The sequence below is a fragment of the Gopherus flavomarginatus genome, chromosome 3 (genome assembly GCF_025201925.1).
Source record: "Gopherus flavomarginatus isolate rGopFla2 chromosome 3, rGopFla2.mat.asm, whole genome shotgun sequence".
Taxonomy (NCBI): domain Eukaryota; kingdom Metazoa; phylum Chordata; order Testudines; family Testudinidae; genus Gopherus; species Gopherus flavomarginatus.
Genome location: NC_066619.1, coordinates 265,325,358 through 265,341,310, shown reverse-complemented (window position 1 = coordinate 265,341,310; position 15,953 = coordinate 265,325,358). Strand labels below are relative to the sequence as shown.

The window sequence follows — 15,953 nt, the reverse complement described above, 5'->3', positions numbered from 1 at the left end:
CTTGGTGGTGGAAAGGGGATGCCTGTCACGGAGATGGCTGCTCCAAATTCTTGAAAATTTACCCTGTCAACCAGCTCCTCTGATTTGCTGCATTATGTATCCTCGTGTCCATAACCAAGAACAGGACATACCATATGTGTGGTTCTAAAGAAGCAGGAAGACATCACATCCTGTCTCAATAGACAATGTATTTATTTTAATGTTCTCCATTAGCACAAGTTGATGTAATATGGAGTTCAAAGCCTTATGAAAAGAGTCCATATGAAACTCCACAACATACGTACATGAGTCACCAGATTAAACCCAGCGGGTAACATCAGCCTGACCATAAATGGATTCAAACATTTCATTTTAATTGTTTATTTTCTGTTTTTGGTTCTTTTGTACAAACCTCAGGACAAAGTATCTTCTTCCACAACTCATAGAATGTTGCTCAGAAGTCCACCTGCCCTGCTGGATGATTCCTGTTGAATTGCGCTGAGTTCCTGATTAAACTCACTCAGTTCAGTTTTGTGATGAAGAGGAAAATGAAACTAATTACATTGCAGTTAAGAAACATCTGTGTCTGTCTCTCCTAAAAAGTTGAAACTGTTATTCGCATAAAGTTTATTACAATGTCTTAAAGGCGCACAGAGAAGCACATTGTAGCCTCTGGGAAGCTAGGGGAGGAAAGAAAACCAATCGCCATGAAAACATAGCTGATCATTCCCAGGAGGCCAGGTTGTGAAACCCTTTTTCACTCTAAGGAATATTTACTCATGTGAGTATTTCCATTGAAACCCATGTGACTGAGTGAGTAAGTGCTCACCAGGATGTATAAGAACTCTATAATCTGGCCCCATTTGAGGGTTTTTTTGGGTTTTTTTTGTTTTTTTTTTAAATCCAGTTCCTCAGTATTAGATACTTTTAAAAATATGTGTTATGTCGTCTGGTTGTAGAGTACATACATTTTGTGTGCATAGGTACACAGCTCGACAAAAATCTCAGCATTACAGTACTTGTGAAGTATTTGTTCACTACCCTTTGATCTGTATTCATATTTGACTTGCATCATCTTTGTGTTGCTTCGATTTAGCATGATTCCGTGGTTATTCAGCTTTGTTTGACAGTCGAATATCGAGAGCCCTGCTTATTTTATATAATTTCTTCACGGTGAGGGTAAGAAATGTTTGGCTATTTTTAAACTGTGTCTCAGAAACTCAGTGGCTCACCTCTTCAAGGAATCTTCATAATTTTAGGAGGTGATGATAATTCTACACCAGGTACCAAATGCAGTCTCCTTCTGCCAAACTGCACACAGTGCAGCTGTTCTGTCCCCAGTAGTGTGGTTTTAAAAAAACTACAGTAAAGGGCATAGTCCTCCGCTCTTACTTAAACTGAGCAGCGCTTACACACACAACTAGTCCCACTGGGATTATTTGAGTTAGTGCAACTCATCATGAGTAATGGTGCCCACAATGAAAAGTGTAAAGAAAACAAGCTCTGTTCCACATTGCCTAAATAGATGTCATAATAACAGTCTTAACAGGTTATATAACTTGGAAAGTGGTATAAATCTGATTTATATTTCTACATCAGCCCCATACTTAGCAATTCTGGATTGATGGAGAGATGGTCTGGATAATCTACTTTTCTTGTTATCTCAGACTTCTATGATTAAATAAGACAGTAAAACTCTGAACAATATTTCATCGGAGCAAGCGAGGGCTGGATCCAAATCCACAGAAGTCAAAACCTGTCCCTTCCCTCCTCTATTTGTTGCTTATTCATTGCATCATGCCTACAGTTGGATTGTTTTGGATCAGGTCTGATGAGACATTAATTACAGCACCAAGTTTTGTGGCTAAACTATTCTAAAGACACTGTTAGGGTTGTAGCAGCAGCAATTCACAACTTTGGGTGTGATTTGTCCCTCTGACCCACTCGGAGTAGTACCTTACTCTATAGTTAGGCCCATTGATTGCGTGAGTAAGGATGGCAGATTCTGGCCTGTGGAAACTTTTTGGAGGGGTTCTTTGTTCCAAAGAAACGACACAGAAGAATTAATTTATATAACAACAATTACAAGATGATGATTTCAATGAACTGAAAAAGGGAGCTATTAGAACAAAGACCTCCAATGACAAAAGCAATCTTGTGTTTCTTAACAATGATTTTTTTTTCCAGAGTAATTTATTTGGAAACATTGACTGTGAATGCGTGGGCACAGCAGACAGCTAATACTAACAAAGATATTTAGCATTAATGTGCAGATTTCTCTTAAAAACAGGTGCTTCTTCTGTCATGGCAGCTTCTGGATCTCTGAAAGTACATAAAGGGCACACTCTGCAAGCTGGTAAGTATAATGAGTTAAGTTCTGTGTGTGTGTGTGTGTGTGTGTGTGTGTGTGTGTGTGTGTGTGTGTGTGTGTGTGTGTGTGTGTGTGTACATAAAAATGTGTAACTTTTCCCTTAAAACAAAAGATTTTTAAAAGTGATATTTAACAGTGATATTTTCTGATGTGATCCGTATTATGGCTTATTTCTCCATTCAATTTGCAGATGAATTAATATTTTGTTAGAAACAGCATTGATATGTGGGATAAGTTTCAAAAAGGCAGTGACACGTGGGATGTGTGCCAAAGCGCAGGCACTAATCCTGTTCATGTCAGTGAAATGCTGCCAATATTTTAACAAGGGGCTCCCACAAACATTTTCCACCTTAGCCTGTGATAGATCCTATATACTGGCAGTGAGGGCCATTTAAAATATACGTCACTGTAAAAATGAAGGAGGGAGGAGACAAAACAAGGGCAAACAAGCACATTAAGCTGGAATATTTGTAGATGAAAACCTATTGCAAGTATATTGACAGGGCCGGCTCCAGGCCGCAGCGCGCCAAGCGTGTGCTTGGGGCAGCATGCCATGGGGGGGGGGGGCGCTCTGCCACTTGCTGGGAGGGCTGCAGGCGGCTCCAGTGGAGCTCCCGCAGGCGTGCCTGCAGAGGGTCCGCTTGTCCCGCGGCAGAGCGCCCCCCGCGGCGTGCCGCCGTGCTTGGGGTGGCGAAATTGCTAGAGCCGGCCCTGCATATTGATAGTATAGTAGAGCCTTCCTACTGCACAGTTTTGATTGGGATAGTGTGTGAAGATTCTGTAGAGGGAACTGGGGGTATTCTCCTTGGGGTATGTTTTGAAAACACTTGTGATGTGGTGCAACGTGGTCCATTCCAAAGATGACAAATTTCCTGTTCGCAAGCAGAATCATCTCTGGGTGGGATGGCTTAAGCAATTTCCAGGGAAGAGGCGAACTCCATCCCATGGAGGGAAATCATCCTGCCATTCTGATGGTGGAACTTTAATAAGGGCCTTCCAGGAGCTCCCAAGATCAACCTCCCACCCCTCACTGAATCATACACTCAAGGCTCGATATTGCTCCTACTGCAGTTTATGGCAAAACTCACATTTACGTCAACAGCTGTCACTTGAGAACTTTTAAAACTGTTAATGCTTATTTCCTTACAGTTGTTCTCATCAGAAAATATGAATGTCTTCTAATTGTCCTGTATTTAGCTCTTCAGTTGTTTTTTAGCATCGTTATTTAGATTGTGCCTAGAAACTGAAAGAAAACAATTGTGTACTTTTATCACCATCCAATTTACTAGCTACAGTGGGACCAAATATGTTGGAAATTTTTCAATGTTCTAGGTCCTAAAGGTGGTTTTGGGTTCATGGCACCACCTGCAGAGCTTGGAACTTCTACTGGCCCTGAAGAACCCGGTGAGTAAACAGAACTTCAACCAATTACACCAAAAGGTAGTAAATTCACTTACCTATATCTACACTTTAAAGAAGAATTCTTCTGTCTACCTAGCTATCACCTTTGAGGAGGGTGGTTTTACTATAGTGACAGAAAAACCTTTTCCATCACTTTAGTGTCTACACTAGAGCAGCGTTACGTTTGTAGTGTAGACACACACTGAGGGTGGTGTCTGTTATATTTCATGGCATACAAACAGAGAAGTTAGATAAAAACATAAAATACTCTTGCTGGAATGTTGCAACCTATACTTTCATATAATTCAGAATGATAACATACAAGAACCCCAAAACACAGAGCAACAAAGCAGGCTGCTCCCTAAAACAGAGAAGCGCAGTTCATCCTTCCTTACTCTAGGCCAGGGATTGGCAACCTTTGGCAGGCGACCCGCCAGGGTAAGCCCCCTGGTGGTCCAGGCAGGTTTGTTTACCTGCTACGTCCACAAGTTCGGCTGATCACAGCTACCGCTGGCCACAGTTCGCCGTCCCAGACCAATGGGGGCTGCGGGAAGCGGCGTGGGCCGAGGGATGTGCTTGGCGCCACTTCCTGCCACCCCATTGGCCTGAAGCAGTGAACTGCAGCCAGTGGGAGCCACGATTGGCTGAACCTGTGAATGTGGCAGGTAAACAAACTGGCCTGGCCCGCCAGGAGGCTTACCCTGCCGGGCCGCATGCCAAAGGTTGCCGATCCCTGCTCTAGGCTATCTGTTGGAATTCTGACTCTGATCATATGCTCCACTACAGAGCCTCCTGCCTGCAAGCAGCACCAGGAAAATGTCTGAGAATTTAATGTGATAGATCATAATTTTCATTACACCACAGTGACTGTAAAGGAATCAGAAACATGCCAACAGCAAGAGAAAAGTTTATGCCAAGAAGTCTCAATAAAGCATATCATTCCCCCCCCTCCGTGCCCCGAAAACCATCCCATCTTCCTCCTTTCTATGTGATTGTTGACTATACCATCCTTCCTGTCCCCATAGCTTGCAGTCTTGGTTGCAGAATCTCTTAACTTTCTCTTTCTCTTTCTCACATTAAGGCAATTGCCAAATCTTGCCAATTCTTGCCAATTCTTCTCCCACAATATCTCCAGAATTCAAATGTTCCTTATGGTCTGTTCATGTCCAACATATAGCTCCCACCTTGGCTAATTTGAAACTCCTATTCCTTAGCCCCCTCATCTTCCACCTCCAGTTAATCCAGAAAGCTGCCACCAAAACAATCTTCCTTTCATGTTGCTCTGACCATCCACCCCACTTTCTAGAATCTCTCTGCTGTTTTTGTCTCTTAATAATAATTATAATCTATCTCCAAGAACTGGAAGGGACTTTGAAAGGTCATTGAGTCCAGCCTCTGGCCTTCACTAGCAGGACCAAGTACTGATTTTTGCCCCAGATCCTTAAGTGGCCCCCCTCAACGACTGAGCTCACAAGCCTGGGTTTAGCAGGCCAAGGCTCAAACCACTGAGTTAGCCTTCCCCCTCTCTCAATAACTATTATCACTTTTTGACCCAAGTGTTTAGCCAATTTTCAGGATCAAGTTTGGTTTTATTAGGAGGAGAAAATGGTGATGGAATCAGGTATTTCTTTGATGTACTCCTGTTTATTTACGAATAATGTACTAAGTCAAGTTTACTGAACACAGTAGAAATTCAATAACAGGAGACAGTTTCTATGCTCACAGTTATAAGCCTCTTTCAGCCAGTTGTTTACCCTCAAGCTTTCCCTTTAGCATTTTTTCTCAGGGTTACACTACCAGTGTTTCTCTGGCTGCGTCTGGGGCTTCTATCATCTTTCTCTGTGCTTTTCTGCTGCTTCTCGCACACACAGCTCCACCAATTGATGTCCCAGACCCTACATTGGTGGTATCACTCTCTGTAGAACCCCTTGGGCCACTTAGTTCAGCTTCTACTCCAGGTGGGTCATGTACCTGTGCTTTGGATGTGGCTTCTACTGTTTTAGCTATTTGGTTCCATGAAGGAGCTTGATTGTTACATTTATTCTAAATGAAGTGCAGTGGTTAGTTACACCAACCAGCTTCAATGAGGTTTTCTCCAACCTTCCAACATAACATATATATGAACAGTTCAAGATTCTCCTGAGCCCCAACCTGATCAGGTCCACAATTACATACATTAATTCTTTAGGGTGAAGACCTGTTGTGTCTTTTTTCTGCTGAGCATTTCTTTATAGAACATTTGAAGGAAATGTTTGTTCTTATTAAATGGATTATTAGTAGTTATGAACTTCAGTCATAACTGTATGTTAATTTTTTTAGGAGGGGCAGTAGGTTATTCAACAGATCTACCTGTATCTGATCGACCCCACAGTGAGACAACAACTTATGTTAATATTCCTGTCAGTCCTACATCGAAGAAACAGCTCCACTACATGGAACTGGAGCTTCAAGAACCTAGCACAGGCATAAGAGGTAAGGGCCTTTAAGTGGGTCATTACTACTACTAAACGCTAACAAATGTAAGCTATGTGTGAACCCAGATGGAGGTCCTGTACTCATGGCCGCCAGCTGCTTGTGCTGGGGTCTGCCTGCAATTGTCAACATTTAGAAACATTTTATTAGGGACGCCTGTCCTGCTAAGCTGGGACTCTGGAGGCTGCTATGTCTCCAGCCCTTGAAGGGTTGTGATTGCCTTTTATTTAATTTTTAGGTCTTATATAGCACACAATTGTCAAAAGCCCTCTGGGGGTTAGGTCAGTGGTGTCCTCTCCATTATATAGATGTGGAAAGTGAGTCACATAGGCCCAGATCCACAATGGTATTAACCACCATTGGTTTAAATGGAAATTAGCAGCTAAATACCTTTGTGAATCTGGCCCAGAGAGCCTAAGCCACATTTTTCAAATGTAGGTGTATAAAGTTAACCAACTAAGCCCATATTTAGGCACTTACATAAAAGTAACCTTATTTTCAGATGCACTGAGAACGTGCAGATCTTTAGGGCTGCAGGGGCTCATCACCTATGGATTTAGATGTCTCTGGCAGGCAAAAAAGAAACTGGTGTTGATGCTTCTCAAAGACGCAAGCCCCAAAAAGGCCCTACTAAGCTTTTGTGCCTACCTGATTCTGGGCTGCTCTGGTATCTAGCACTGTCCTGGCCTAATTTAGGTAGCTCAGGGTCCACTGCACTCCTCTCCTGCCACACACAGATTCCTCTGCTGCAGTGATGTTCGTAGGGCCTCCCAGAGTAGTGGGTATTGGCATTAGGGTGCCATTAAGATGAATGAGACTTCAGCCCTTTCAAAGCAAATGTTTCAGGCTGTCTGCGGACTCAGGCAGAGATCATTTCATTGCTTGTACTTGATTCATAGTTTCAAGGTTTTCTTCATGTCTGTGAGGTTTAGAGACTTATAACAAAAGCTAAGAACTTGATGTAATTTCATGACTCCAGAAACTGGGGCCCTACGCATGCACCTATAGTACTTGGTTCTGCAAGATTCTGAATACTCTGGTATGATCCATAAGAATACCCATACTAGGTCAGACAAATGGTCCATCTAGCACAGTATCCTGTCTTCTGACAGTGACCTGTGCAAGATGTTTCAGAGGGAATGAACAGAACAGGGCAATTTATTGAGTGATCCATCCCCTGTCACCCAATCCTCCGTGAATTTACCTCATTATTTTTTGAACCCAGTTATACTTTTTGCCTTCATAGCATCCCCTGACAATGAGTTCCACAGGTTGATTGTGCATTGTATGAAGAACTACTTCCTTATGTATGTTTTAAACCTGTCACTTATTTCATTATGTGAGCCCTGGTTATTGTATTAGGTGAAAGGGTAAATAACACTTCTTTATTTATTTTCTCCACACCATTCATGATTTTATAACCTAAGTTGTCTCTTTTCTAAGCTAAACAGCCCCAGTCATTTTAATCGCTTCTCATATGGAAGTTCTTCCATACCCCTAATCATTTTTGTTGCCTTTCTCTGTACTTTTACCAATTCCAATCTCCAGCAAAGCACTTGAGTATGTGCTTAATTTTAAACTCATGTATAGTCCCATTGACCAGTGGGATTACTCACATGCTTAAAAGTAATCATGTGTTTAAATGCTTTCCTAGATCAGAGGACCATATACCTTAATCTGGGTCTGGCTACTCAGACCCTTGCAGGATTAACCCTTTGGCACCTGAGAATAAATCATAGACACCATACATGGAGATTTGGAAGAGTAATTCCCCATTCAGATAAATTCCAGTGAGAATTTTGCACGTAATTCCTTGTACTCAGGACTGACAATTTTCCGTATAAGATCTTCAAGTACTGAATTTTTAAGCAATTTTGGGTATGTGTGTTTTAAAACTAGTTTTGATTAAACAAGTTTATAACTTCTAAGTGTTACCACTGTTTCTCTATGCCTATCTAAGGTACTAATCTGGCCCCTATCACTGTGTAGTATCTGAGCACCTCACAATCATGAATGTAGTCATCTTCACAACACCACTGTGAGGTGCTGTTACTGCCATTTGGGGATGGGGAAATGAGGCCCAGAGGTCTAGATCTATAAAAGGACTTAGGCCCAAATCCTCAAAGGTATTTAACTTCTATTGAAATCAGGATCTGGCTTTCCATCCTTTAACTACCCAGCCCTGAGTTATGTGCCCAGGCTCCATTTACAATGAATGGGGAGAGTTCAGTGCCTGAGAATGGGATTCACAGAAGCCAGCACTCGGAGTGGGGAGCTGCCTAAAGTAGCCAGTAAGAAATGCTGAGGAGAAAGGCATTCCTTAAGCTCCACCCCAAAAAGCTAGTTAAAAACCTAACTCTGGGAGGTGTCTATCTCCACTTGGGACTCTCAGCTATGAGCGCTCTCCTGAAGTTGGGTGCCTGAAGTCAGATCAACCCTTTCTTGGAAATAAACAAAGGGGAGGTGACTCCCACTTGTGCCCAGTGCTGGAGCACTCACCTGGTATGTGGGAGACCCAGGTCCAAATCCCCACCCTGTCTGATTTAGAGCAGTGGCTAAGATGGGTCTCCTACCTCCCATGTAAGTTCCCTCACCACCAGGCTGTTGGGTATTCAGAAGTGGCTCTTTCTCAATCTCTCCTGTTGATGCTGTTCAGCTTTGTATAAATAAAATATTAATTGAAGCAGGGACTGGAACCTGGTTTCATTCCTCTCACATGTGACCCCTAACCACCAGGCTATAGAACTGTTCTTGCTCTCTGCTTACTTAGCCACTAAGCCCCTGTGAGTCAGGGAGCTGCTCCATGCCAGCTGGCGGAGGACACACCATTCCTTAACTCACAACAGGCCTGACACACTCATTGCTCCAACAGTGTTGTCATAATCTGTATCTGAAAGGTGTCAGGTAAGGTATCGTATGCAAAATGACCAAATTTGGTCATTAAGATTATTGTGTGATGTATATATGGGTGGTGCATAAACAATTAAAAGATGTGTGCTGGAAATACATTCTTAAAAGGTGTTTTGCAAACAGGGAATAAGCCTAGCCTGTCCTAAACAAGGGAATATTGTTTTGCCTCTTTTCCTGTGTTTCCAGTGTAAACTGAGCCAGGTAATACCTCAGGGGAAAATGAAAAGTACATTTACATACAAGGTAAACAAAGACATCAAGCTAAACTAGTGGTGGGGGGAAGACCACTTAATGATCAGGATGTGGGATGGAGCCTGCACCTGCAGCAAGCAGCCTCGGCTCTTGAAACAGACACAACAGATTTTGGAAAATATGAGCAGAAACACAATGCCATTTTGGCATCCGTCACCTAGGGTCAAAAGGGGAGCTGTGCCATTTGAGCTGATGAAAAATGGATCTTCTTGGATCCAGCTGGAACTGACTATAAGTGAGAAATCTACATAGACAAAGACTGTCACTGGTTGAAATCAGGGTGGATAAAAATGAATGATTTTTTAAAATTTAAATTGGATTTTTTTGATTTTTGAGGAAAAAACCTATGTAAAGGTAGTTTTAATTAAGATACATTTTATAGCTCAAAGATATCTCAACATGGAATAGGGATGATAAATTCTAATTCTATAGTATAAGACAATATAGAATCATAGACTTTAAGGTCAGAAGGGACCATTATGATCATTTAGTCTGACCTCCTGCACAATGCAGGCCACTGAATCTCACCCACCCACTCCTGTAGCAAACCTGTGTCTGAGCCATTGAAGTCCTCAAATCATGGTTTAAAGACTTCAAGGTGCAGAGAACCTTCCAGCAAGTGACCTGTGCCCCAGGCTGCAGAGGAAGGCGAAACCCCCCAGGGCTTCTGCCAATCTGCCCAATATATTCATGTAATGTTTAAGAAAAGTCTTGTAAATGAGTTTCACCAGTTCATGAAATATGGACCCAATCTTATGCGGTTCCAGGGGCTTCTGTGTAGATTTAGGTTAACTTTTATATCTATCCAATGGGACTCAGTGCTCAGTCCAGAAGATAGCATCAGAGATGCTTAGTTTTGCAGTTCTCAAACTATGGATTTGTCTTCAGAGATAAAATGCTTGTTAACAGCAAAAATGTTTTTGAATAAATAATATATGGAAATGAGAAATAACAGACCTCAACCCTATTGTCCCTCTGCAAATTTGTGTACACAGTCAGTCCCTTACTTCTCTCTAAAAGTGCAAAGTTTCAAAAAGTTCAATGAATAGAAGATTGTTGGGGGAGGAATAGATCTGGATAAGGAGAAGAAGTCTGGAGATAAATGTGAGAAGGGAGTAGAACAGGCAGTAGAAACAAAAGTGAAGCTGTTCGAGCAGCATATTCCAGAAGTCTCGAGGTCTTTCTGAGTGAAGCCTTCATTGATTTGAGAGCTATCATACCATTCTCTCACTAGAAGGGAAAATCTATAATGGCAGCAGGCTGTAAAAGAGACCCAGTTTGGGAATATTTTAATGAAGTTCCTCTACCTGTGGGTAAGACAGGCATGCGTGCAAAATGCAAACAGTGCAACAAAGAAATGCAAGGCCTGGTGGCTTGAATGAAACAACATCATTGAGGAAGCTGCATTGAAGATGATGAAAGGAACTTGTCTGAACTTGCAGGATCTTCAGGTTGGTAAACTTTTATTTCATACTTCTTTCTAAAGGACTGCCTGTCTTCCTTCTAGACTATTCTTGAATTCTCATGTTTGAGCAAAAAATATAGTTGTTACTCTATGGTATTATCATTTTAGATGCAGTTATGATAAAAAAAATAGGTGAAATAGGCAGATCTTCCTTTTACAATTTCACCTTTGAAGTAGTACTGAGTGTCAGTGAAAGCAATGAGTAATACTAAATGAGCAGTATGGTAATAACAATTAAATAACTGCATTGACTTATTTTGTTTAGGAGAATCCGTCCTCAACATATAGGATTCTGAAGACTATCCGCCTTCAAGATCACCATCATTTTCTACAGTTTCAGAGTTATCTGCCAATGAGTGTTTCAGTCACATTATATATGTCACATAGCCACAGTATATCACCTGTAGCCAAAAAAAATAAGATCTCCATCATCCAGAAACAACCATAGATAAGTTTGTCCAGTTTGTTCATGCAACAAACTCTCCCTTCTGTATGATTGAGAACCCAAACTTCATTAATATGGTTCAGTCATTAAGAGCAGGATACAGTACACCCAACAGAGCAGGTGTCGCAGGCAAATTGCTAGATTAAGTGTATGAAAGAAATTGAGCAGTGTGCAAAAGGTCTACAGGTGAAAGTGTTAATCTGAGTCTTGATGGGTGCAATGTCCACAATGATCCTGTTGTATGTGCTTGTATGATAACAGAAGAAGGGAATGTCTTACAGAAACAATTGATACATCAGGAAATGCACACACAGCAGAATACTTACAAGAAGTAGCAGTGAAATCTATAATAAACTATGGAAAACAATTCAAATGTCTAGTATGCAGCTTGGTCACAGACATTGTTGCAAATATATCCAAGATTAGAAGAAATTATTTAGAAGAGCATGAAGAGAGTCCCAAGATAATAACATATGGTTGCAATGTTCATTTGATGCACCTCCGACCAAAGACTTCAGTGTTCCAGAAATAAAGGCTTATGTTGTTGAAATTGCAAAATACTTCCATAACAACCACTTTGCAGCAGTTGCTCTGAAAACAGTGGGAGGAACCAAGCTAACTCTCCCACGAGACGTGTGATGGAACTCAGTAGTGGTCTGTTTTGAGCACTATATCAAGAACTGGCCTAATCTGATGACAGTTTGTGAACAAAATTGTGAAAAAATAGATAGCACCGTTACAGCCAAAGTGCTCAATGTTGGGCTTAAGAGAAATGTCGAACACATGCTGAGTACCCTGAAGCTTATTTCTGTAGCCTTGAACCAAGTGCAGGGAAATAGCTGTTTTATTGCTGGTGCTGTTGAAATTTAGAAGGAACTGAGTGAGATCTTAAAAAGAGAAATATGCAATGACAGAATTAAATTACAAGTATAAAAAAACAAATGGGACAAGCACTATCTCCAGCTCATTTTCTTGCAAATATTTTCAATACTCGGTACCAGGGTCAAACCTTAACAACTGAAGAAGAGGAGTTGGCTATGACATGGACATCCAGCAATCATCCCTCCATAATAAACTTCAGATCTAAGGGTGAACCTGTCAATAACCTAGTCCCAGATTTGGACCTTAGCGTACAAAATATGGGGGTTAGCATGAAAACCTCCAAGCTTAGTTACCAGCTTGGACCTGGTACTGCTGCCACCACCCAAAAAATTAGAGTGTTTTGGGGCACTCTGGTCCCCCCAAAAACCGTCCCTGGGGACCCCAAGACCCAAATCCCTTGAGTCTCACAACAAAGGGAAATAACTCTTTTCCCTTCCCCCCTCCAGGTGCTCCTGGAGAGATACACAGAAGCAACTTCCATGAATCTAAACAGAGGGAGTCCACCCTCTCTATTTCCAGTCCTGGAAACAAAAGCACTTCCCTCTTCACCCAGAAGGAATGCAAAGTCAGGCTAGTAAATCTAACACACCCAGATTTCCACCCTGACTTCTTCCTTCCACCAATTCCTTGGTGAGTACAGACTCAATTCCCTGGAGTTTCCCCACTAAAGAAAAACTCCAACAGGTCTTCAAAGAAAGCTTTATATAAAAAAGAAAGAAAAATACATACAAATGGTCTCTCTCTATTAAGGTGACAAATACAGGGTCAATTGCTTAAAAGAAATATGAATAAACAGCCTTATTCAAAAAGAATACAATTTAAAGCACTCCAGCAACTATAGACATGTAAATACAAAAGAACATAAAAATCCCCTATCTGATCTTTGGTACTTACAACTGGGAAACAGAAGATTAGAAAGCAGGAAATAGAAAAATCCTCCTCATAGCTGAGAGAGATTCAAGCAGAAGACAAAGACTCAGACATAAACTTCCCTCCACCCAGAGTTGAAAAAAATCCTGTTTCCTGATTGGTCCTCTGGTCAGGTGCTTCAGGTTACTTTTTTTTCAGGTGAAAGAGACATTAACCCTTAGCTATCTGTTTATGACAGAACCATTCAAGAAATACGTTTGTTGTTCATTTAAAGAAAGTCACACCAGTGAACAGGTGGAAGTCACTTAAGCTTGGAAGTCACTTGGATTCAGAGACTGTTGAAGTGGTGATCTCACTTTTAACAGCAGTAGCTTCTTCTGCTGGTGTAGAAAGAATATTTTCTTCCTTTGGACTAATTCATTCCAAATTGAGAAATTGTTTAGGACTTGAAAAAGCAGGAAAGCTTGTTTTTCTTTTCCAGATTATGAACAAATAGGAAAATGAAGGTGAAGTCGTTGGACTTAGCTGCAGAAGCCAATATTTAAAGTTTCTCATGTTGACCTGGCTGACATAGTCGATTTAATTTGTTTTTGTTTTAAAAAATATTTCATTTAACTATTTTAGTTAAAAACAGTTTTAACCAAAACGAATCTGATTTTATATTTAATGTTTAACTAAATTCAAAAATTCATATGCTTGTTTTGTTAAAATATTATATGTTTTCTGTTGAAGAAAAAAATCCAGAATACATAATGTTGTTTTTAGTTAAAACAATTTAAATGTCTGTCTGGTGATATTCACCTCTTAATACAGCATAGCAAGAAAATCCTCCAAATATTAATGATTAACCTGTTGAACTGGAGATAGTTCACCTCCCAGTGACTTCATAAATCTCTGCTTCATTTACCTTTGGTAAATGAAATAACCAAACAATCATTCATTTTCTGATATAGCTGTAAAACTAACCTAAAAAGTTTGCAAAATAAAGCACTTTAAAAATGTATAGTGTACCTTCTAAAAATGAAACCTACATCTATCTCTGAGTTGTGAAGAATGCACTTTTTTGTAGAAATCCATGGTTAAATCTAGTCTTCCTGACTAGTGATTTTAAATCATTTATTTAAATAAATTTGATTTAAATCAAATCCACCCTGGTTGAAATTGTTTTAGCCACCAGAAAGCATGTTTTGTTTTATTTATAACTATGTTTGTCTTCGATTCTTACATATTATCACTTAAATATCTGTTAGTTTATAATAAAACCAGAATAAGTTTATTATTAAACCATCTCAGTGCTGTGTGTTAAACTGAAGGGTGAAGTCCTCCGCTAAACTTACAGGCTGTTGTGGGCTCTGTCTCTTTGGAGGCAGTAAACCTAATAACTTCTGTGAGTATCCAGTAAGAGGGGTTGGACACTTGGGGGAAGACGGTTTTGGGAAGATGTGAGACTGAGGGCTGTTGGAGTCGCCCTGCAACCAGGCTGGTGGAAGCCAGGGGGAGGGCATTGTGATGCAGGATGCTGGTGTCAGGGAACTGAGCCAAAACTGCACAGCACATGGTTACAGGGCAGGCAGTGACACAACCCCTTACTGGTCTGGGTGAAGTCCCAAAGTGCCACAGCCCCTCTCCTCTCCCTTCCATTTCACTTTTGGCTAGCTGAGGCGTCTCCCCACTCAGCTTGTTGGCTCTGAAATATCCCTTTCTTAGGGGCTTAGCTGTCTCCATGCACAGGGGACAGCTACAGGGAGCTTAGATTACGTGGAGTCACCCAACTCAGGATTGAAAATTCCACTAGGTGGCCCTCTGTCTGTGTGAGGCATTGCTCCCCTCAGCCAAGCGACAACTAAATCATTTAGAAAATCTGTTTCTAAGTGACTTTCCAACATCACAGAGGAAGTCTGTGGTGGACAGGAATTGAACCAGACCTTCCACAGTCCAGGGTGGTGCACTAACCTCTGGACCAGCCTTTCCCAGGAATGCATGATAACAGTACAGTTGTATGTTTTGTTTTTTTTCAGGGGGTGGATCAACCAAATATGCACAGATCGACATTGCAGCCACGGAGACAGCTCACAAAGTGGGAACTCAGCACGCTCAATGCCGTGAGGAACGCCTGCAGGAACTTGAACACAAGAAGAAAGGGTCCCAGGAGTGATCTGTTTGGGAAAGAACATTTTGCTCACTGTAACTTGGTACTAATTTAAATTTCCAATGATTCACATATTTATTATTTAAAATATACTCTTATAAAAGCTGCACTTGTTTATCATATTTATACCAGACTCATTCCAATATTCTAATTCCTAATTGGAAAACTGGTAGCATGGTGTGTGTGTTAAACTTTGGGTGTAATGTCCAGAACTTCTCTTCTTTTTCCATATACAGTATATGTAAGTTTTCTTTTTCTATAACTCAATAATCCTGGAAGAATGTGGTGCCATATCTCAGTGATTACTGATCTGAGGCATTGTATTTAAAGACTTTTGAATGTGTAAATAAGGATGTATGTTTGTGGGTGGGTGTGTTTGCATACAGTATTGATCTGTGCAAATAGACATATATGTATACGTACATGTGAGTACGTAAAAACCACAAAAACCATATTCAGATATTAAGTATCTTTCTTAAATACCAAAGAGAAAATTCAGAGTTTCAAACCTGTTTCTACTGGCATATTTTTGTCCAAATACAGGCTCATTTATGCACATTCTTTACTTTACACAGGTGTGTAGTCCTAATGAAGGCAATGGGTCTACTCCTGTGCATCAAGTTATGCATATGTGTAAGTGTTTCCAGTGTCAGGCCATATTTATGACTGTTTAGTTGTACCTGAAAATCAGAGATTTGAGGCCTACATTTCCCAAATCCACTATTTTTAAGTGCTTTGGTATTTGGGTGCCCAACTT

General features: G+C 40.9%; 1 protein-coding gene across 1 annotated transcript in view; it reads left to right on the top strand.

Annotated features, from left to right (window-relative positions):
* DOK7 (docking protein 7) overlaps nt 1–15,295 on the top strand; it is a 101,317-nt gene extending 86,022 nt beyond the window's left edge. The window contains exons 9-12 of the mRNA XM_050945515.1: nt 2,270–2,335; nt 3,683–3,754; nt 6,071–6,223; nt 15,066–15,295. Of these exons, the coding sequence (XP_050801472.1) occupies nt 2,270–2,335; nt 3,683–3,754; nt 6,071–6,223; nt 15,066–15,202 (428 nt within the window). The 3' untranslated portion in view covers nt 15,203–15,295. The remainder of the gene's footprint in view (nt 1–2,269; nt 2,336–3,682; nt 3,755–6,070; nt 6,224–15,065) is intronic.
* Nucleotides 15,296–15,953: the final 658 nt, after the last annotated feature.